The 24,371-nt window shown below is 36.2% G+C and overlaps 1 protein-coding gene across 1 annotated transcript; it reads right to left on the bottom strand.

Annotated features, from left to right (window-relative positions):
• On the bottom strand, positions 174-24,371 carry LOC109360358 (importin-11). Its single transcript, XM_019605181.1, has 24 exons — positions 24,078-24,371; positions 23,863-23,972; positions 23,539-23,611; positions 22,514-22,575; positions 22,251-22,392; positions 20,856-21,071; positions 20,651-20,717; positions 18,853-19,252; positions 16,221-16,368; positions 15,966-16,126; positions 10,250-10,349; positions 9,916-9,990; positions 9,667-9,801; positions 8,479-8,568; positions 7,563-7,745; positions 7,371-7,475; positions 6,503-6,661; positions 3,218-3,262; positions 2,881-3,102; positions 2,129-2,235; positions 1,998-2,054; positions 1,558-1,624; positions 1,212-1,454; positions 174-731 (listed from the first exon to the last, which is right to left on the bottom strand). The coding sequence occupies exons 1-23, from the start codon at positions 24,216-24,218 to the stop codon at positions 1,293-1,295; spliced, it is 3,027 nt and encodes a 1,008-aa protein (XP_019460726.1). The 5' UTR covers positions 24,219-24,371; the 3' UTR covers positions 174-731; positions 1,212-1,292.

The raw sequence follows: 24,371 nt of genomic DNA, 5'->3' as shown, positions 1-24,371 counted from the left end.
TCTGCACTGCTATTAAGTAATTCATTTGGCTTATTATGGTTGGGGGCAACCATTTGTTGAATAGTATTTGTTTCATTGAAGATGACTCACTTAAACTAACATAGCAATAGCAATTATATAACCTTGGAGAAGAAGAGTTTTTGCTTGAAATGATCAATCATATAACATCAGTCACATTTAAATGTTTCATTTACTAAAAACACAAGGATAATAACACCAAACTTGATTAAGGGACAATACAAAACTCACTTTCTTATCCCCAAACCATGAGTCAATTTTTTTCATGACACTTAAATATAAAAGAAAAACTAAACCCACCAGAATGATCCCTCAAACCATGAAGATTGGTGTATGTGGGGAATGTAAGAAAACAGGTTTGTGTAAATAACATTACCCCAATGTAAACATGTCATCCCAAAACTTTTTATACTCAACTGCTAAAATTTGCACTACACATCCGAATGTGTCCAAAAACAGCATCTACTCATGAACACTGTCAAATTAACTGTAACTCTCAGATGGGAAAAGAACACTGGACTTAATGCTGCCCCTTTTATATATAGAGGAAACAACATCCTATTTACAGGTTTTCACACTGCTGATGGGCAAAGACAAATGAATATGATTTATAATGGTAGAAAAAAACCATATGACCTGTAAATGAATTTTAATGCGTCAAAAAACCACCAGTCCAGGTAAACAAGCTTCAATAACACTCCTTCAATATCACCCTGGAAAAAGAGATTATTAAGATGTTAGGTGCCAACGGAATAAAAAACACGAGCTTTAAAAAAAACAGATTGGAAGAAATGGAAAGAATGAATAAGTGGACACAGAATGGGTCCATTACAATAATACAATCCTTTCTAACAGTTTTTCCCTCATTATTATCATTAGTACACACCCAAATGCTTCTCAGTGGCTCATGATTTACTATCCAACAATTGCATCTTCATTGTTGATTAACTTGCAGTTTTACACTTGCTATAATTTGAAAATTATTCCGTACGACTGTGATACTGACATCATCCTTGTATCATTCTCATGTTAATGAAAATAGAGAAATGCTTGTATTAGTGATTCCAGAAAACGTTACACATTGCACATTTTGGAGGTGAGGAAGCGTAGTGGAAAAAATAAAAGAAAAAATCAGAAGAAAGGAGGGATAGAAAAGCTAAGGTAATAGGAATTAATAAGAGAAGGAAATATACCCTAAAGAAAATATCTCTATGATCAGAAGAACTGAGCCCACGCATAGCACCACCAGATAACAAGAATTAAATGTCAACAAGTTATGACATGTTTAATGCTTGCTTCAATTGTGCAAGTGCAGATGGATGCATACTGTTCATCACAGCATTAAATGATTCTCCATGAATAGCAGCACATGTTTGTACATTTTCTCTCACGGAGTCCTCCAGTGACAGGTGATTGATACGGTCCGAAAATTTAATCTAGAGACAAAATAAACATATGTGGCTTCATTTGTTATTCATACAATACAATTGCACATAGCTTCAAAATGGAATTTTAATAGAATTTTCATATATCTCTTGCCTGTCTTTTCCTGATTTCTTTACTATGAATAGTTCCCTCATCAGGAGAAGTATTGGACATGTCACCGCTGTTATAGGCAATAGGCATAAAGAATTTAAATGTTAGTAAATATTTAGAATAATAGGGACTAACTACACCAAAAAAACTAACTCATAGGGGAGGATTGTCCAAGTCATTATAAATGGTTCTTTACAGGTATTATACTCAATTGATGTGGAAGTTTTAGCACTTAAACTAACATACAACCCCCTTGTAGTTTCTAAACTGGTGAGGTGTCTTCAAAACAGAAGACTTCAGGTAATAAGAGAAATAAATATATCCTCATATAAGAAACAAAACGAAACACATTAAATAGAAACCTGATCAAGAATCATTCTAAATCCCAACTATTCTAGATGAAGTGCAAGAAACAGATTATATTTCAAGCACAAAACGCTAACCTGGACTCTTCCTCAGTTAAGTCATCCTTTCCACCTAGAATTACACTAGTGCAAACACTGCAAACAAAACACATGCCAGGGTCATGTTCTCTCAGTACTTCCAAATGTATGATATTCAAAGGTATTAGTACCTCAAAATTTGATCAACTTTGTCAATGACTTCAGGCAGCCTTAACGTCAGAATTATTGAGAGGGCTAGGCCAATTGTCTTCTTCTGGATGGAAGAAACATGATCTACCTGGAAAAAATATATAAATGAATTCACAATAAAGAAAGAACACACCATCTTAAATAGGCAAAAATGACACTCACATTTACAACAGGATACTAACTAAAAACATGATCAGGTACTGATTTGAGGAAAGGATGCAACATACAAGAACATAGTATACCTTCATACAGCCATGGGAAAAAATTATATTCTTCCTACCCCTGTCTTATGATGGTGTAAATGTGAAAAAGGAAATGTATCAAATGCAGCAGACAAGTGAACCTAAACTAGGGCATAATATCTATCATGACCCAATTTTACCAAAAGCTACCTTAGGTGAAGAGACATGAATGACTTTTTATATCTGTAATACACCTACTCACACAAGAGCCCTTTAAGCTTGATTACTATATGAGCTTTACCAAAGGAACTTATAATCTAGAAAACCGCTCCCACCTATTAGCCTTGTAATTTGTAACATGAATGTGACACTGGCTTTCCTGCCCTTCCAGAATTATAAACATTTTAGAGACTAATACATCAAAATTCACACAAACAGAAGTTGTGGTGTATTAAATAATGCAATTCACCAATTTTTCCAAGCACTAATAAGAAAAAATGTAATATACTAAGAACCAAATAAAATCATCTCTAAAGCATAAGCACACCAACCTTGTCAACCCAAATATCAACCAAACAGAGAAGTATATTTTCTTGAACTGGGATAGATGCTGCCTGAAGGAGTAGAGAAGTCGATGAATCTGATGCTAATTGGGCAAGTGAATTTGTATTCATCACCAAAAGCCTTGCCAGGATGGCAGCAGAAGATGCTTTAACAGATGTTTTGGAAGGATCACAGTCATCTCCTCCACTCAAACATATCACAATTAATTTCTGCCATGATTATAAAAAGAGCTTAAATCATATCTCTAGATTATAAATTATGAAATATTAGTTGTGGACACAGCTTGATTTACTATATATCTCATAAGCATATATATAGACTTACTTGTAAAGTACTGCTAATAAATGGTGGCACTTCCATGGGGAAACACTGTTTAAAGAGGCAAAATCAAATGAATATAATCTTTTGGAGGATTTTAAAAACAAATATGACAATATAATTAAACCATCATCCAACAGGTATAAGACACAAATATAGAATAACCATACCTTCAAAAAATAAGACACAAGCACAGAAATTTATGACTACGTAAATATAGATGTTTGATTTGGTCAAAAGTTCAAAACTCATAACAAAGGGCTTACCTTTTGAGTTCAAAAAATTAGTGGCCAAAAAAGGGATAAACCATAAATAAAAGTGTAGTTTAATTACATGTGCATTTGGATGTATGTTTTTTCTAAAGCTTTAAGGTTAGATATTCCCCAAAGTTAAAATTTCAGACAGAACAAATTTTTATGTTTTAGAGAAGTTAAAATACTTTGCTTCTTTGGAAGTTCTTTTCTCAAACAAGGCAGTCTCTTAAATGCACCATTTAGTTTTGTAAATGATGCACCAAGTAGTATTATTGATTTAGGGCCATACATTTACTACTAAAAAATATTAACGATTTAGATTAAACAGCAATAACCAAGTCTTAGTTCTACTACATGAGGTTGGCGACACATATCAAACAACGTCATAATGCTCTAACATAAATCATACTCATTGACAAACCTGTTGGGGATGCTTGAAATATGTCATTGTGTTAGTCCCACATTGTCTAGTATTGGAATAGAGTAGACTAATCAATGTTATATATTGAATTCAAGTCCCTTGTTATAATGTGTACCAGATATAAGCACCAAATAGAAACACTCCATGGGCAGGTGGGCTCATGGGTGTGCTAGGGTTTGTAATCCTTATTCTCTCATAATATTTTGATAGCCACTCAGTGCTCTCGGGGACGTAGGCACAATTGGTCGAACCCCGTTACCAAATTCTCTTGTTTCTTCTCTTCTATTTGTTCTATGCCCTTTATTTGATTGTTTGTGACCAACACTGTGCAACGATCGCTTCTGCTGAACCAACAATTGGTATCAGAGCCAATTGTAACCTAGATGTCAGATACTAGATAAAGAAGGTAAAAGCGTGATGACTAGACAAGATGTGTGTGATAGTCAGTGTGCTATCTTCTTGGCAAAGAACTAGGTGTATCATGCTAGGACCAAACATATTGATGTGAGATTTCAAAAGATCAGAGAGTTGGTTGCTTGTGGGAAGATACTATTGTAGAAGGTTTACACTTCAGAAAATGCAGTTGATATATTAACCAAACCGATTATCGTGGACAAGTTCAGGCATTGCCTGAACTTGTTGAACATTCATTGATGCTAGACTTTGGAGCACCCCCAACCCAATAGCGGAAGATGGAGATTGATGATATTTGTCAATGTGAAGATTGTTGTGCAATGACTCATATCTCTAGATAACAGCAATACAAGTTATGGGCTCGGACTGATGCAAATGGGTTGGGGTAGAGGGCTATATATTTATGTTATGAAAACCTAATGTAATAAGGAGAAAAATAGTCAAACACAAATCATTATTCTCTCATAATATTTTGGTAGTCACTTAGTGCTCCCAGGGACGTAGGCACAATTGGCCGAACCCCGTTACCAAATTCTCTTGTTTCTTCCCTTCTATTTATTCTATGCCCTTTATTTGATTGTTTGTGACCAACACTGTGCAACGATCGCTTCTGCTGAACCAACAATCGCTTCCACTGCACCGACAATTGATATCAGAGCCAATTAGTAAATGACTCTTAACCCAGATGTCAGATAATGGATAAAGAGGATGAAAGCATGATAGTTAAACAAGGTGTGTCAAAGGTACTAGCAAAGATATAATAGATGAGTTGAAGAAGAAGAATACATGGCGAAACTGTGGTGGGGGTGATGTATGTTTTGATTCAGAATCTCAGAAGTTCATACACTGGATTAAGATGGTGGAGATAGGGATACATGTATTGAGTTTGGCCATGAGACATGTGCTGATAATATCTCTCTAGATGTTGGGAGAATGATCTCATTTGAGATGAGAAGTGAAATATTCCAATGGCGTGTCTCGGACGTCATAGTGATGGATATTAATTGTTAGCAGATCCATAAAAGCACAGAGGCGCTGATTGACTTTAATGCAAGGTGTAACATAGACATTGACTTGGATGCAAGATTTAACACAGGCACTGGTAGAGATGCAAGATTTAACACAGGCACTGGTAGAGATGCAAGGTGTGACATGAGCATTGGTTGACATTGACGCAAGGTATGTGCTGTGGGTATACTCCTTATGGTGAAGTGATAGTTCTGTTGAACTATGATTGTCGGACTAGACAATGATGGTAGCGATTGAGACTCTCCAATGAAGCTCCAAAATTTAGTTTGACCGAGTATTGAAGAGGATGATTGTTGGTGACCTTTTATGTAGATGTTCCAATTTATTGAAAGACTTCCTAGCAATAGGTGGTTATGCGGCATATTCCATTTGATGGCAGTACGGGAAACTGCACTACAAGTTTGGAGAGCTAGGCTTTTGGTAATATCATCAAGGATAATCAGAAGATCTATGCTGTAGGGGAGCAGTTAAAGAGAATTAGACATTGAACAGAGTGAAGTCATATATTCGCTAAGGTGAAGATTCTTGTGTAAATTTTCTAAGGAGCGAGATATTCGTCTATTTCAATCAAGGTGGAGATTGTTGGGATGCTTGAAATATGTTATTATGTTAGTCCCACATTTCTAGTACTGGAACAGAATAGAGTAATCAATGTTATATATTGGACTCAAGTCTCTTGTTATAATATGCACTAGATATAAGCACTAAATAGAAACAACTCATGGGAAGGTGGGCCCATGGGTATGCTAAGGTTTGTAATCCTTATTCTCTCATAATATCTTGGTGGCCACTCAACGCTCCCGAGGATGTATGCACAATTGGTCGAACCCGTTACCCAATTCTCTTGTTTCTTCTCTTCTATTTATTCTATACCCTTTATTTGATTGTTTGTGACCAATGTTATGTAACGATCGCTTCCGCTGCACCAATAAAACCATTGATCTCTAACTCTTTCATAATCGTTTCACAAAACAGCGAATACCTCTGACTCATAAACCTAATAAGTTAACCCATAATAGACCAGTTAAGCAAAGGACATAGGAAAACACTAACTTAAATTCAAAGAACTGTTTAGGAAAAATTACACAGAGGAACTATATACCAAATATCCCAGTAGGTCATATAATTCACCATTAAGTTTGAAACGACAACCGACAAGTTGGGAATACATACCTGTATTAAGATATCAATGACAGGAAGAACAGAAAGGAGACCTTTGTCATTGACATTTCCAACAACTAAATCAAGAATTTTAGCAATACTTGTTGCATGCATGCCCAAAAAGTCATTTCCACCCAAAATTATGTAATCTTCAATTATGTTCACTGCAACCTGTACTTCAGATAAAGAGAATAAATATATAAATATAACGGATATCAAACCAAGGTTAACATTAACAACTTGCTATCACAGGACAGGTGGGCACTAATTAAACCAACAAGAGCATGTAACATTAATGAACATAAACTCAAGTTATCAAGAATATTGGCTAATATTTTGATACATCTCCATCGAATCAAGAACTTGATGACTAAAAATATTTTTGTATTGTGCTGCACCAACTTGATAACAGTTGATTTTTCTAGAAACTAGATGAAAGGAAACTACATTGATTTGACTTCCCATATATATTTGAATACACTATGTCCCTTTTTCGCGTACATATCTAGGAAATGTTCACCTGATAGTTTCTTTAACCTAACAAGCTCACTTCCCAATGTCAGAGTTACACAGTCCAACCAATTCTTATATATGAACCAATGATTTTAAATATTATACGGTACAGGAGAAGAGGTGGCAGGCCCAAACCAGAAATAGAAGGAACATACTAATTCAGTTTTTTTTAAATAATCATCAATTCAAATATTATGCATGTCATGTCATCAAAAGTACACACAATATACCTCATTTGTAATCGCACAATTAAGCAAACAGAAACCTTTAAATGCAACTTCATTCTATTGTTAACGACACTGAAATTATATTTCTTACATGGATGAAGTTCACTAAAAAATTGTTAAAGTATGGAGCCACGTCTAACCTGCAAATGGTCAAAGCTTCTTTCCATAATCTCTACAAGGCGTGAGAAATATGATAACAATTGAGGCACCATTGACGGGGCTTGGGAAAGAGTGGCCTCCCATAACTGAAAGATTATGCAGCTGCGTTTTCACTACATATTCCTTACAAATATAGTACTGATCTAATTATAAAAATGAAACAGCAGGATTACCAGCATACTATCTTCTAAAAGATTAAGTTCATCTGGATTATTAATATCAATCCCATGCTCCAAAATAGGAAGTAGTATGCTGTAGCAAATGGGTGACTGGTAACCAAGTGCAATCACAAAGTTTCTCAAAGCAACAAGAAGCTGAATCTGTAGCAAACTTTCACCAGAAGATTCCTCCCAGACCTTGCCACAAAAGCAGTGGAGATGTAAGTTAAATTCACACTCAGTAAGCTAGAAGTTTAACTGCAGTTACTTAATTGAAAACCGATTATTCTATACTTCTATTTCCTTGACATGCTATTTGGGTTAGCCAGAATCAGTTGAACCAAAAAGTAACATAAGATCCATAAACCTTCATACTGCATGGAAAGCTTGCCAGCTTAAGTTCCTATAGCTATGTACATATAAAATCAACCCTGCATTCCTTCTAAATAAGTTATGCATATTATATGTGGCATGTGCACAAAATTGAAGGGAAGACTTGTCACCACTTGACCTGGAAGCCAAAGCCTCATCAGTTCAAGACATGGAATCAGCCTCTTGCACATGCAACATAAGGCTGCTTACTGCTGATCCTTATAAAGGTCTGACCCTTTCCTAGTTCCCACACAGAGTGAGCTTGTCAGCCTTAGGTGCACCTTAAGTTGTCCACAAGTTTTATCTTCAGCATAAAAATAATAATGATTTTCAAGATAGTTGCTAGACAAATCAGAGCATCAAACACATGTATATTTCAAGTAATCATGCCATACATATACATTTTTTACTAAAAACACTGATACACAATTTACTGAAACACTAAAACAAATACATCTGCCCATTTCTTCTTTCTTGTAAGCCTAACCAAGTATTATTTAGCATAAAACTTAGGACTTAGGAGGAAAAACAAATGAAGACTGGATTATCCTCATTTTACCTTTTGAAAAAATTGCACCAACTTGTTTGCAAATGGAATGACTTCAGTAACATGTCCGATAAGGATAGAGATCAAATTCAAAACCTGAACCTGAAAAAACACTTAAAAAACAAAATGAGCTACAATTCACTAATTGGATCAAAAGTTTAAAGAATGCCCAAAAACATATCCAGCTGGGAGCAGAAGCATTTCTGAAACAATAACCATGCCTTAACCCCACCAGGTGGGATCGACTATATTGATCGAACAACGTCATAATACTCTATCATAAATCATGTTCATTAACAAATCATTGATCTCTAAATATTTCCTAATTGTTTCACCTATGGTTTTTCTTGGCCTCCCTCTTCCTCTAGAAATAGGGCTAAGCTCCATTTGATTTACTCTCCTTATTCATCCCTAAGGCATGTTTCTAACGGTCACCTCCACACATACCCAAACCACTTAAGGCATGACTCTACCATCTTTTCTACAATAGAAGTTACTCTAACTTTCTCTCTAATGTATTAATTTCTAATCAATCTTGTTTAATGTATCCACTCATCCAACACAACATTCTCATCTCTTCTATGTAGAGTTTATTCTCTCGCTGACATTTTGTTGTCCACCACATTCAGTCCCAATAAAGTCTTCAACCAGCTGTAGTTAGTAAAAGCCAGTGTGGTCAAAGGTGGACATGAGGCACTGAGGCAAGGTTGAGCTGCCGCACTTTAGTGAGGCACACACCTCGAGTGCCTTAGATGAGGCATAGGTACTTGCCTTAGCAACTACTTGAAAAATAAAAAACAAAAACCCAAAGACCAAGCCATCTAACATGCTAATTGTGATGCTAAAGGGGAGTGAAATAGTCAACAGCATACATGCCTCTTCCCACCATGTGGAATCAATCCGACATGGATCAATCAAGGACAACCAGCAAAGGCATTCAAAAAGCCCTATTTTAGTTATAACCAGATGTTCAAACTGAACATCGGATGAAGAAAAATAGAGACTAAACAAGGTTTGATCTACAGTGAACTATCAACTATGGATAGTTTTCACACAACCCCTCCTCGTATATGAATTTTAAACTCCTAACCAAGGACAATTATGCCTATCTCATCATTCCCTACATTACACCATGTCCAAACAGTGTAAAAGGATTTACTTTTCTATAAAAAAGGAAAGGCATGTAGTAGTAGATTTTACTTTTGAGTCAAATTCCTGAACTTCCTCAACCAATGTAAAACATGAGTCCCAACAGATGGGAAGAAGATCAATAAACTCTCTCTCTGAAAAATTTGCATCTTCAATATGTAAGCACAAGGATCGGCAGGCTGCCAGCTAAAAAAGTATGCACATTGTTAGTTAGTATTAATGAAAACAGGGAACAAATATGTTAAACTAGAAGAGAAAGCATTAATAATTTTAATAGGAATACAAAGCTATGTAACTAACCCTGACAGATAAATCTTTGTCCTGTAACAATCTGATTAAAGCACAGTATACAGGCCTTTTTGTATCATCTTTAATCTGAGACGGATAGAAAAGCAACAACATTGTCAGTACAAATGACTAGTTCCTTATTTGAAGGTTTTAGACAGATTACAAGATAATGGCAATTCCACAATGATAAACCTTCAGTACACCTACACTGAAATGTCAAACCTGTATAGGTTTTGAACTTCATAATACTTGGTGACATGAAAGAATGTCTTGCATGAAATCTTTAGAAAAATTGAACTAAAAAATATGGAAGTTTATTGACAAAGCGATTCAGTAAATTAAATACCTCAGAAACCCACTGCCCCAAAATTACAGCAACTTTACGATGAATGATACGCAAATTTGGGTGCTCATTTGAGAGTTCGTGAGATAAAGCACCATTAAACCTGAAAATAAATGTTTTAAAATGAATAATCAGAGAAATCTAGTCCAGTGGAAGCCTTACAAAGTCTAGAATTAGATATCAACAATACACTATGAAATTGAAATGTGGCAACAAAGAGATAAATCTAAACCATCAAATAATTTAACAAAAGAGAAATGATTAAGCTCCTTCAGTTAAGGATCATTTTATTTCATGAGAAATAAGTCTCACATTGTTTGCCTCATTGTCTTGGGTGGGGTTTAAATACTTGTTGAGATATTCCTCTCATTGTCATTGGTTTTGAGATGGAACCTTAACATAGTGTCAGAGTCAGAGTCCACCTTTCCAATTGTCATGGGCCAAAAAATGCCCTTTCGTAATGGGTCAATAGAAACCCATCGCCTGATCCGATAGGCTTTTGCGTAGGGGTGTTGGAAAATAAGTCTCTCAACACCTAATTCATTGTCTCGGATGTGGTTTAAATACTTCTTGGGATACTCATTTCATTGTCAATTGGTTTTGAGATAAAACCTTAACACTATTATAAAAAAACTTGCAATTACCAGAAATAGTTACTATAGTTCTCCACTCTACAGAAATTGGAAATAAAAATATATATTAGAATAATGCATTTAGTTAAGTTGTTATTCTGTTGTAATATGGTTACAGTAAAGTAACTGAGTTTGTTACTACAATTACTTTACTATTTTACTCTTTAGCTTTTTCTATATAAGTAACTTTGTTACTTTCTATTAATAAAGAATTATGATTTCTCTTTCATTCTCTCTCTACAAACTTCTTCTTCTCCCTCGATTTCAAGTTCTTACATGGTATCACACCATGGCAACCGACAACAACACTACAACATTCTGATCCTCTTTTCCGATTTCTCCTTCCGCTACCTCGCCGCTTGATGCGGTGTCTTCTCCACTCGTTCTTCCGACACCGTCAATGAAACTCACCGAGAAGAACTACTTGTTAGCAACATTAACCTCAAATCGAGCTAATCGATTCGTTCTTGGAAAAGAAATTCCACATCGTTTTCTTAACGATGATGATAGGTTAATCAATCGAGTTAATCCAACTTACTTACGATGGGAAGAACTCGATCAATGCGTTTTTCATGGATTCTCAATTCTCTGTCCGAAAGTCTTCAACCACGAGTGGTAGGTTGTGTTCACTCGTAGCAGTTGTAGGAGGAATTAGATTCATTCTGCAATTCGCAAATGAAAGCTTGTAGTAGGCAATTGTGATCTCAACTTAGGCCTATTTCTCAAGGATCAAGCTCCATCTCCGATTATTTCACAAAAATTAAAACTCTAGTTGATGCTTTGATCTTCATTGGCACTCCAATTTCTACCTCAGAACACATTTATTACATACTGGATAGCTTAAATGAGGAATATCAACCGGTAATCACTTCCATTGAAAGCCAAATTGATTTACCTCCAATTCATAACTTCAAATCCTTTTTGTTGACGTTTGAATCAAGGTTAGAAAAGAATAAACACAAAACTATTTCCGATGCTTTGTCTGTAAATATAGCTTCTGAATCTCCATTGTCTTCTACACATGTTTCCTCTCAACCACGAGCCTCCATGGCTCCATCAGTTTACTACTCTCCAAAAGTTGAATCTCCTAATCCGACTTCATATGGTTTTGCGAATACAAGTACTTTTCATGGTAATCGTGGTCGTCGTGGCAGTTACGTGGAGGATCTTCGCCAACATTTCGTGTTTACTGCAATCGTCATGGTCATGATGTTGCTTTCTGCTATTATGCACCCCTACACTTTGGGCTACATACACAGCTCCAGCTAGATAGTCTATGCCACGTGTAGCAACCGGTTATGTGTCGCGTCACTCTCACTACTACTCTTTTCAATCTACTCATGGGGCAACAAGATATCCAGCCCACTTCTATCCGGATTATCCAACTGATTTCTGCAATGAAAATGGAGGGCAATATGGATCCTCCAATGCAAGGGAGTCACTGCTTGGGCCTAGCCCAACTCATCCACCACATTCACATTATCACAACTAACCCATGTCTGCTCACATTGCACACAGGTAGCTTCCTTCTTCTCCAACTAGCAATGCAAAACGTGTCACCTGGTATCCCGACTCTGGTGCCACAAATCATTTGACTGCAAATGCTTCACTTGTTCATGAGCCTATTGAATCATTTGGTCATGAACACATATGCATGGGTAATGGCACTGGTATCCCAATTCAAAGTGTTGGAAATTCTCATCTCACATCTCCTTTTAATTCTAAAATCTCTTTATCTCTTAAAAACCATGTCCTTGTTCCCTCGATCACAAAAAATCTTATTAGTGTTGCACAATTTGCTAAAGACAACTTATGCTATTTTGAATTTCATCCTAACACTTGTTTTGTGAAATCTCAGGATACTAATGAAATCTTAATTCAAGGGTCCCTCACCAAGGAAGGACTCTATGCCTTTCATGGTCTTCTTCCCAGTCATCCTAGTAGCTCTCTTTCTACTTTTACTCTTAAAACAAGTTGTATTGGTTTGCCTACCCCAACTAGTAATAAATGTAGTATTTTTTCTCTACGGCACAATAGGTTAGGCCATCCTCATTACACTGTTGTGAAGAACATTTTGACTAGTGTAAAATTCCTTCTATCAATAAAAATGATAATGTTGACTTTTGTAATTCATGTTGTGTTGGTAAAGCTCATAAGCTTCATCCACCTAGTCTTTTGAGTTAGTCTTTGTTGATTTATGGGGACCTGCCCCTGTTTACTCTGTCTCTAGTTTTAGGTACTATTTTTCCATAGTGGATGCTCACACCAAGACACATGGTTGTTTGTGTTAAAATAAAAGTCTAAAACATTAACTGTTTTTCAGTACTTTCTTAAGTATGTTCACACTCAATTCACTCATATAGTCAAGGCTGTACAGAGTGATTTTGGGGGTGAATTTAGACCCTTTAGTGCATTTCTTAAAACTGTTGGGATTGTGCATAGGATACACATCACCAACAAGGCACTGTTGAGCACAAACATAGGCACATAATTGAGACTGGTTTAACCTTGTTAGCCCATCTCACTTACCTATGACTTTCTGGGATCATGCTTTCATCACTGTAGTCTATTTAATTAATAGACTTCCCTCTATCACTCTCAGCCATAAGTCTCCATTTGAGCTTCTGTTTAAACAAATTCCAGATTATAAATTCCTTAAGGTGTTTGGGTGTGCTTGTTTTCCCCTTCTTAGACCCTTTACCAAACACAAACTGGATTCCAGAAGTTCAGAATGCATCTTTCTGGGTTACTCTTTAAGTCACAATGGCTATAAATGTCTCTCTAAGGACGGGAAAATTTATATATCCTAAGATGTTATCTTCAATGAGTATCATTTTCCTTCTATGCATCATGCTTCTACTTCTGCAAATCTTTTTGTCCTTGATTCCTCCCAATCCACAAATGTGTTCACAAGATTTCACAATCTCAATTGTCCTACTACCTCTCCTTTACCCTCTATTGTCCCTGGTTTTTCTGAATCTCTTTCCCTTCCTCATCTGATGAATAACTCTCAGTCTCATTCTGTCTCTGGTGCACCCCCTAATCTACCATCCCCTGTTTCTTCTTCATTCACTAGTTTAGTTCCTTTGTCCCTTTCCTCTCCCATCCACCTCTCTACTTCTAACTATACTCCTTCTACACCTACAACTTCTTCAATTCCTTGTGAACCTCCTTCTCTTCTTTCATTTCATCCTATGCAAACCAGATCCAAATATGATATTTTCAAAACCATTCATCCTAGTGTTCTTACACAACATGAACCAACCAGTGCCAAAATTGCCCTCACTGATCCAGTCTAGCAGCAAGATATGAAAGCAGAATATGATGCTCTCATGGCTTTGAACACATGGACTTTAGTTCCTTTACCTCCTCTAAAATAAGTCATTGGGTGCAAGTGGGTTTTTAGAATAAAAGAGAATCCAGATGGCACAATTAACAAGTACATAGCAAGACTTGTTGCCAAAAGATTCCATCAAAGACATGGAGTTGATTACAATGAGACATTTTCTCCTATTGGTGAAACCTATCACAATCAGAGTACGCTTGACTCTTGCTGTCACACATCACTGGGTGATTGAGTAACTGGACATCAACAATGATTTTCTTAATGGTTTTTAAATGAAGAAGTCTACATGACACAACCTATTAGTTTCCAACAGAGTGATAAATCTCTTATTTGCAAGTTATACAAAGCTATCTATGGTCTAAAATATAGACAATGGTTTGAGAGATTGAAGGGTTCTCTCATCAAACTTGGTTTTCAAATAAGAAAATGTGATAATTCCCTATTCTTTCAAAGCTCTCAATCTCATCATCTCTATATTTTGGTATATGTTGATAACATCATAGTCACAAGGTCATCTTCTACTCTTGTTAAACAAGTTATCAATGATCTCAGCAACACATTTGCCTTAAAACAATTAGGTCATTTGGACTATTTCCTAGGCATTAAGGTCAAACATAGGAAAAATGGTTCACTCTTCCTATCTCAGTCTAAGTACATTAGGGATCTTCTAGACAGAGTAAATTTATCTTCTGTCAAAGCTAGCATTACTCCTATAGCTATCAACTACAAGCTAACTAAGCATGACACTGACTACTTTGAAGATCCCACCTTGTACAGATCAATTGTAGGAGCTCCAAATCTATGGGACTATCCATCAATCCAGCTATTAGTCCCACTGACTCCAAACTGTCTCTTATGGCCTACTGTGATGTTGATTGGACTTCTGACATGGATGACAGAAAATCAACCTCTAGAGCTTGCTTATATCTAGGACCAAGATCTAGTACTGAGTATAGGAGCTTAGCCTTAGCTTCTCAAGAATTGATGTGGATTGAATCTCTCTTACAGAAATGAAGATATCCTTCACCACTCCTATCATTCTATGTGACAATCAAAGCAGCTATGTCCCATAATCTAGTTTTACATAATAGAACTAAACACATAGAATTAGATCTCTACTTTGTTAGGGATAAAATTCAAAACAAAACTCTTATAGTCAAGCATGTGCAACTGACATATTGACTAAACCTCTTCCAAACAATCAATTCCTTACTTTAAGGAATCAACTCAGAGTTCAAGATTTTGTCATATCAAGCTAGTAGTACCCTAAGGTTCAGACAGAGTTCAAGATTTTGTCATATCAAGCTAGTACCCTAAGGTTCAGAGGGGTATATTAGAATAATGCATTTAGTTAAGTTGTTATTCTGTTGTAATATGGTTAAAGTAAAGTAACTGAGTTTGTTACTACAATTACTTTCCTATATTGCCCTTTAGTTTTTTCTATATAAGTAACTTTGTTACTTTTTGTATAATCAGATTTTCATTAATAAAGAATTCTGATTTCTCTTTCATTCTCTCTCTCTCTACAAACTTCTTCTCTCTTCTCCATGGATTTCAAGTTCTTACAATATAAAACAAAATTTCATGATCTTGAAAAAATTTCTTTATTTGGCTAAATGAATGGCAAGTGCATAGAAACAGCAGCCTGTTGCCCATCGAAAGGTAGAAATTTCAGATAGAAAAGCCAATTAACGATTGAAAACTACATATATTATAAAAGCAATAGCCAGTTTGGACTCACCAGTCTTTAAAGCTCAGGTAGTTAGAGAGTTCATAATAAACATAGGAAGCAGCTCCATAAGCAGCATCTTTAAGAAGCAATGCAGGAGTAATTTCTGTCACTGAAGTTGGGCAATTATTCATAGTCTCTTGAAGAAGAGAAACCACAACAGGGGCCAGCAGCTAAAAGTAACAATCATGACCGTCCATATTAATATAGTCAATGGCTGAAAAACGAGAAAATAGAAGATGACCTGTGATTTTGAATGCTACCTACTTGGCTATTATTTTCAAACAATATGATGTACAAAGCTTCAGCACACGGCCTCAATTTTTCTGTCCACTGAACCATATCCTGCTCATGGTGAAAAGCCTCGGGGTTACGGTACCACTCCTCCAAATCTCTTGCTGTCAGAACAAAATACCTGTTTGATGATAAAAGGCACTGTTTAGCTGGCAATAGATAGCATATTGGGGAAATGTGTATTATTACTTTGTAACTTATTATTGTCTACGTTCATTTTACATATAGTAATTAGACCATAGCTTGTAATTACCGTAAGTAGGGTAATTGGGATTCAAGTATTCTTTTTTAATATAAATAAAAATGCCATTAAGAAGAGGGGTAGAAGTTAGGAGGATAAGATATCCTCCACCAAAAAACTAGAGACATAGAAGCAAGAATAGCCTACAAGCTCAAATAAACACACACACACACACGATGTTCGTAAGTTAAAAAATGGAGGATAATGGAGGGAATGGGAAATCTTGGGATGGACAATCCACTCAATCTCCTTCCCTTTTTACCCTTCCATCCCTTTGATTCCTCTCCTTTCCCTTACCCTCTATATGCCTTTCTTTCAAAACCTCAAATTTGGGGAACTTGTAAGAGGGTTTTAGAGGATTAGAAAAAAATGTCTATCCCAAGTCTTACCCTTTCCTCCAATCCCCTCAACTTTTTAACTCACGAACAGAGCCTAAGAAAACAAAAGGTTACACTTGGGAGCTAAGATATCACATCATGTAACAAGACATGTCAATCTCTTCGCATATCTATAAAGGAAACATCTTTAAAGAAACCATGGTCTGAACAGCACAATCAAGCTAACAAAATGGTCCTATGCCAAATGTTATCTATAGATGAAGAAGTTCCTCTGAGGACTAGCATTCCTTTCCAACCATAGGCACCAAAGTACCGAAAAACACTGTGCAGTGCCAAAGAATTTTAGTATCTTCCTGGAAGCCAAAACCTTTACATTTAATAATAAGATGGACGCAAATCTTCAGGACAGACCATGCTCTATTCTAAGATGCCAAAAGGAATGTTTCAAACAGAACTCAGTTGAACAATGCAAAGGACATGAAACCCAATTCCGAACTAGAACAGCACATCACATACATATCAGGGGACAAGGCAGTGATATAATCCTAATATGAATGACAGGCCAGACAAAAGATTTGACCTCTGAAGAAGCTTATTAGAACAAATGAACTAAACTCCACCTCAAAAGCATAGCTCACAGGAGAGGGTTGATAGTAATTGGTTCTTTACAACCGACATGGAAATTAAATTTGACGTGACTAAAAAAGATGCTTCTGTTCTCTCCTTTTCCCTCTATCTTATTATCGAGTGGCAAAAGAGAAGAAACCCTCAAACCATGCATGCCCAATGTACTCATTGCTCAACAATGAGAAAAATAAAATTAAGCCAAAATGTGTCTCAACTCCATTATTCAATTTTCTTCTATTGTGTGGTTGTTCCACCAGGTTCCTTCTCTTCTGTCGCCGTTTTCCAACACTCTTTCCAGCCTGCAACACAGCTCAATGAAGTGCCTTCCTTCAATCAGCTAACCACTGAAGTCACAGCAAAAATGGTCCTCAATGTGCTCTCATGTGTGCCACCTCCACATAACACATGTGAAGATACGTGTGACACTCTTTACGAGAGCTGTCTTTTCAGATGCCCACGGCCTTGTCATCACCTCTCCAACCACACCTAGCTGGTTTTAGTCCAAGATTGGTTTCAAGTATATTGCAGATTGAAATTTTGTCCTGTTCTACGACCCATGCCTAATGGTGGTAACCACATACTCTGAGAAACACTTCAAATCCCCATTTCTACCATATCAATGCATTTCTCTCCACTAATGATTGGATGGCAGTAACTATGATACCTGGTTCTCTGATATCAAGTTATGGCTTACCGGACAAGTCAACAAGGACGATCATACAAACAAGGCAGATCTTTACCTGAGGCTGAACATCCAAAGTCAGCAAATTGAGGCCTAGTTGTGCACTGTTATCAAACCCACAATCTATTTCATTCCTTACCTCACCTGCTAATTTGTTTGGGAGCACGAAAGGTTCTCTAGACCAATGATAACAGTGACTTTACAGCGTCATTCATGATCTTAAGATATTAATGCCACATGGAAGTTTGATGGTCCCATGTCTAACTAACCAGGCAAGGTTGATGATGGAGCACTCCACAATTCAATGAACTATCACTTCAATGAACTAGGCAAGCAACCTTACCAATGAGCCGAGGCTCACCCTCTCCTTTAAGAAAACTGCTCAGGCAATTATTTTAGCAGTCATGAGTGTTTTCTATAACATGACACAGGAGGCTTTACCAAAAATAAAATAAAGATAAAAAACAACAATCACTCAGTCTAGTAGAAACAAACTGTAGAAGAAAGATTTCTAAACAAGGGATCACTATTACTAATTTAGAGAAGCGAAAAAAGGCTGGGAACATCCTTTGTTTCTGTAAAACTTACATCTATTATCATGTGGTAATAAACACACAGCACACCTTTAGAACTCATTCAGATGACAAAACCATACACAAACAGGTAAAATAATCAGGCAAAAAATGGGCAATCATTTAATTGGGCAGAAGTGAATACCTTGTTATCAATACATTACATAAGAAGACTATCCGTTCATTGGGCAGAAGGGAAGTTAAAACACCACCAACAGCACCGGAAATATTTTTCTTCATCTGCTCCAGTGTAATACCGTTTTCATCAATCACCCGACCAGTAAGACTTGGCTTGTATTGGTTACATTCCAGAATATTCTTAATCATTATCATACATTGAATGAGAAATTGTTCAAAGGACAACAGATATGGCTCAGGATCTGTTATCTTATTCAAACAGAAGTCCATGACTGATGAAATTACAAATTTATCGCCAAATGAATAAGGATGTCTGCCCTGAAAGGCAACTAAAATCTTCATCAATTTGGTAGATGCCCTCATAACAAAGTCCCAAAGTTTAGGATATTGTTTTTGAAAAGATGAATCTGTGAACAAAAGAAATGTCCCGTAAGACTACAAGGAAGAAATAGGTAATATTTTACACACAAGAAATGTCCTTACACTACTACGTATGAGAACTAGACATTTTAGTTGATAAGGAAAGAAATATTAACATTTCCTGAATATTTGGTTTTGATTATATTTGGAGGGAAAGTTGATTTATTTTTCAAACGCTTTCTTATGAAGCTTTAGATTATAAGCTCTTTTAATTTTAAACACAAACTACACTAATCCACAGACACGCTTTAGGGTTCAATGTTTTTGCAATGACACCTAGCTACATAGCATATAAGTACTGTTTATTACTTGAAAAAAGGGAAAACAAGAAACAATGTACTTCAATCCTAGACAACGAAAGCTAAAGATAAATTAAGAAACACATAAACATCATGACATACGTTGGAGGTGCAGTTTAAAAAGCCATTAACACATGTTGAAGAGAAGACAATCATTATACATAACTAATTATCCTTTACAAAATTATCATTCTAAACATAGATTAACACCTAATTCTATCTTTTCTTTAAATCCATTCACTCACTTTGATATTCTTATTTGCTAAATTTTTAACTTCTTTTATTTTTCTCGATTTGATACTTTATAAGCCAACATTGACTGCTATAGAGCATTTATTTTTCTTCGAATGTGATCAGCACATTATAACCATGGATTGTGCCTAATGAACTTCTACACTTCACCCAGCCAACTTGAATCATGTGTGTGACATCCCCTCCACTCTCCCGATCACTTCATAAGATTGATTCAAGACAAACTAAATCAAGCAACCTGAGGATCGATGTGAAACCCAATTTTCACAAGCAAAACATTGCTAACTTGCATCTCACTGAACTAGTGTTCCATATACCCCATCATACTGATACAAACTAAAAACACTTCAATTTCAAAGCTTTCTTCATAACTCAGTGTAGAGTTTACTCTTCTTGACTCAAACTATATCATCTGGTAGCCACAAAAAGCATGCTTTGAGGCGCTAACTCTTGGCTGCACATAAGTGCAACCAATACTAAGTTAAATAGGTACAGACTCAAAGTCAACCTAGGGTACAAATATTTTGTTACACCTTCATGAGTTAGAACACCAAATAAATGGAAGTTTATCCACAGAAAGTATGGGTCACCAAAATTTACAGTTAAGTACCTTGAAATCAAAGCCTAAATTTGACATTATCAATTTATCATTCTACAATGCTGTAACTTCATATGCCAAAGAGTAAAAATTATAATGTATACAGCACACAGTGATGGAATAGTCCTGATTAGGAAACCAATGATTAATGTTTTAATTCTTATAAATTTGGATAACTATTCATAGAAACTTAACCACAAGGATATACACATATGCACAAGAAATAAAGCTCTCACAGTAAGGAAGCAATGATTGAATGGAATTTAAGAGCATAGGTGAGACTTCCTTGACTGGTCGAACCTCCTACAAAAAAGTAATACAAGGTTCAGTACCTGAACTTCTGCGTTGACTAATTGAAAAAATAGGACTGAAAAGGTGTGCTAAACTCTTCGCACATAAACCACCATAAAGGATGAAGATGTCAGATGGATACATAATTACCTGAAAACACTTTGAATCACTTTGAAATCCAGAAATAACTAATTGCCGTATTATCTTTGAACATAACAACCATCTCTCACATGTAAGATAAAGTTCATGATGCTGATCTTCAGCATTTGAATTATAGCTTTGAGAAAGAGCTGAGAAACCATGCAGTATTGTCTGCACATCACTTTGCCAAAGGCGCCAGCTATAATCAAAGAAACGTGATGATATCTGTCACAGGAATTGGTTGAATATGCACAATCATTTAGAATAAGCACGGGTTACCAAGCAGTACCATAAATCTAAAAAAAACATGTGAATCAAATGCATAATTTTGAGGGAGAAAGGTGAAAATGCAAAAACAAAATGGGCGAAAACAATATAAACACCAACATAGTCTGGATGCTAGACCATATGTACTTCGAAGGGTACATAAGACCATGCATTGCAGTGTTACAAAAATTTAGACACATAATACCATAAAAAAGACAGATTAAGGAATGATATACAATTTATAGCTGTACCCAGAAAGTATTAAGAAAAATTACTTATAGAGCACACACAACTTACATTCCATCCAGACAGATAATATGAAGCTTATTTTTGGCTTTTACATATAAGAAGCTCTTTATCTTTGGCAAAGTAACACTGAATTTCATCAACACTAGCATTCACTTTATACATCATTGAGCACGATGACTATATAAAATGCTATATTGCTATATCCTCAAAACCTATCCTCCCAATTCTCCTAATTAAGGGTAGTTCCTCATATTCTATAACAATCAGCACAATTTCCAATCTAATACCTACAGAAAGCAATAAATCGCACTCCTATGCAGATAGCCTAAAGTTGAAGAACGACTAGGTTTACTGATATACATCCCTTCCGGAACAAAACAATATTAAAGGATTTAAAGCAACTCTTAGAGACCTTAAAGTCATCTATAAGAAGTAATATTTGGTACAACCTTCCAAAGTAGATATAGGAGAGTGGGGGAACTGCTTCCTCAATAGTTTACGGTAAACGAGCCTTGGAGCCTTGAAATACCTTTATATAACTTTCCAACAACTCACCAATAGAACCCCCTCGCTCCACTTGTAAGAATAACATATAATTAAAACAGGGAATGAAAATCATGGCTCATGCATATGTGTGACTTACTGACTTTAGACCTATATCTGTAGCCAATATCTCTAAATTAGGCAGGGAACATGTCTGCTAAAGTTTTCTTTTCATAGAAGATGACTTTATTAAAAGAAAGGCAAGAATCATTAAGTTTAAGGCTTGCATGTTTCTCACATAACACAGTAGGCACTTTTAAGTTAGCATTGTGCAGCATAAAGGCAGGTTGAGAAAACTTAAGCTAGAAAAAGTTAGGAAAAGGGAAAGAACCAAAGGAACTGCACCTCTGCAAAGTTGCGTTGGTCCGAGGTAAGGCGCTTTGTGGACAACTCTTTTAAGGTTCTAAACAGAATCATAAAAATACGGTGGGAGGCAAGAACATCTGCTGATTGAAGCTGTTGAGATAAAACCAAAAAAATGTCTGGCCTGAGAAGTCATTAAATAAGCATATCAGTTTATAGGGCTTGCTTTACAAAGAAATGTTAAAATCAGAAAGAATACTAGAAGCCAAACAACAAGCTAGGATAGCAAAAGTGCTGAAATGTACCATTCTTTGGGGTAATCAATGCGAGCAATTTTGGAGATGAGCACCGCCAACATTAGAGCTATCTGCATTTTCAAGATTAAAATAAATAAAAGCAAATCTCTACAGCTAATCAAAAGCATATCCAGCAAAAATAAAAAAATAATAATATCGAACTAAAAACTAGAGGCCTGTGAGAAGGGGCGGAAGGATGGAGGATGACTGTCATTTACCATAAAATATGACAATAACCATAATGCACCCAAAATCACACACTGGTAAGGCTCACAACAAAATAACCCCATGCAATGTCACAAATCAAACACCACTACTTATTCAGAAAGTCTGGTAGGAAATATGGGTAAATCAACATATCATAGAATGATACCATTTCAAAGACTGGTATGAGGTATGAATCAAGAAACAAGTACTGAGCCTGTTTAGTGATGACATAGTAACAGGGTAACAACACTCTAAACAGAATCACATCCATCAAGTATGAAATCGCTCCCAAGAACTATCTCATTAACTCACAGGATAGTAATAAATTTACCACATTAACCCCAACAAAAGCAGAAACCATGCTTTTTCATGTTGACTGTCGATTTCTCCATGTCGATTGCCCCACGTCATGAACCCCAGGCAATGTCACAAATCAAACAGCATTAACACTATTACATCATTGACCCATGTCATGAACATTCCACAAAATTTCATGTTGATTGTCGATTGTCAAACACAACCCTCCACTTTTTCAAAGGTCATGGGACTCAGCTATGGAAAGATTTAGATCAAAGCTCAACATAGACAAAGTTCACATTAACCCCAACCAAAACAAAAAATGACAGCCCATTGCATGAGGCTTCACCAGATGGAAGGTTAATATTAATATACGCAGTTGTATCTAGATTTGAGCCCATAACCTCTGGGTCGAAGCAACAACAACAAAAAGTACACCAACACGTGAACTTGTTGCTCCAAGTCTAGCCCTCTAACCCAAAATAAAAACAAACAAACACAAAAGAAAAAAAAAAGAAAAATTAAAGCACCTGATCATCCTCTTCTCTCAAGTGCATCAACAACTTCTGCCTCAGATGCATTTTCTCCTCATTGCTAATCCCTCTTCACAACCATACAAAAAAATAAGTGCATGTTTGATTCACTTTAACTTTAAGACAAAAACAACATCATTTTAAATGCTAGCTCTCTCTAAATGCAAAATAAGCTTAATCCAGACACTGACTAACAACCAAATGAAAACAAAAATGCATGAGTTCAGCTTAGTTTTAACACAAAACCAGCATTTCAGAATCATTCTGTTTTCTGTACTCTAAATACAAAATAAGCTAATCCAAACACTGATTCACACTTACGAGGAATTACGGCGCTGGCGCCAGTAACGATTGACGTTGTTCTTGAAGTAAACAGTAGCCATTAAACGCACATCCACCTGAGACGCCAAATCCTTCGCAGTAATCACTTCCTGCAATTTCCATTCACAACAAAGAAAACGGTAACAACAAAACGCAAAGAATGTAAACTAACTTCATCGGAACCCTAACGAAGAGAGAGAAAGAGGAATACGAACGATGAGGCATGAACAGAAGCCAGGTCTGGATTCCGATTGGGCGAGAGCTTCTTCGGCAGGGCGACGGAGAAGGTGATCGGCGTTCATGGAATTGGAAAGGAGAGAGTACATCGCCGCCACGTCGGAGGCTGAGAGCGCCATCGTAAGAGTAAGAATAAAATATAACCGTTTTTCTCTCTTCTCTTAGTTTGTGTGAGTTTAGTGAATGAGATTTGAGAAATGGATTGGGAAGAAGACCCAACTCATATAATTGGCCATTTTAGATTCGGAAATAAGCCAACTCAAATAATTGAT

This window comes from Lupinus angustifolius, chromosome LG11 (assembly GCF_001865875.1).
Source record: "Lupinus angustifolius cultivar Tanjil chromosome LG11, LupAngTanjil_v1.0, whole genome shotgun sequence".
NCBI lineage: Eukaryota > Viridiplantae > Streptophyta > Magnoliopsida > Fabales > Fabaceae > Lupinus > Lupinus angustifolius.
Note: the sequence above shows the minus strand (reverse complement) of the source record. Positions and strands in the feature narration are given on the sequence as shown.

Bases quoted from the DNA above. Each gene is read 5' to 3' on its own strand.
- LOC109360358 (XM_019605181.1), bottom strand. From the start codon at position 24,218: ATGGCGCTCTCAGCCTCCGACGTGGCGGCGATGTACTCTCTCCTTTCC. The intron at 16,369-18,852 runs GTATTCACTTCT...ATCATCAAACAG, and splicing joins TGTAATGTATTGATAACAAG to GTATTTTGTTCTGACAGCAA. The intron at 3,263-6,502 runs GTATGTATTCCC...CTCTTTAAACAG, and splicing joins TCATTGATATCTTAATACAG to TGTTTCCCCATGGAAGTGCC.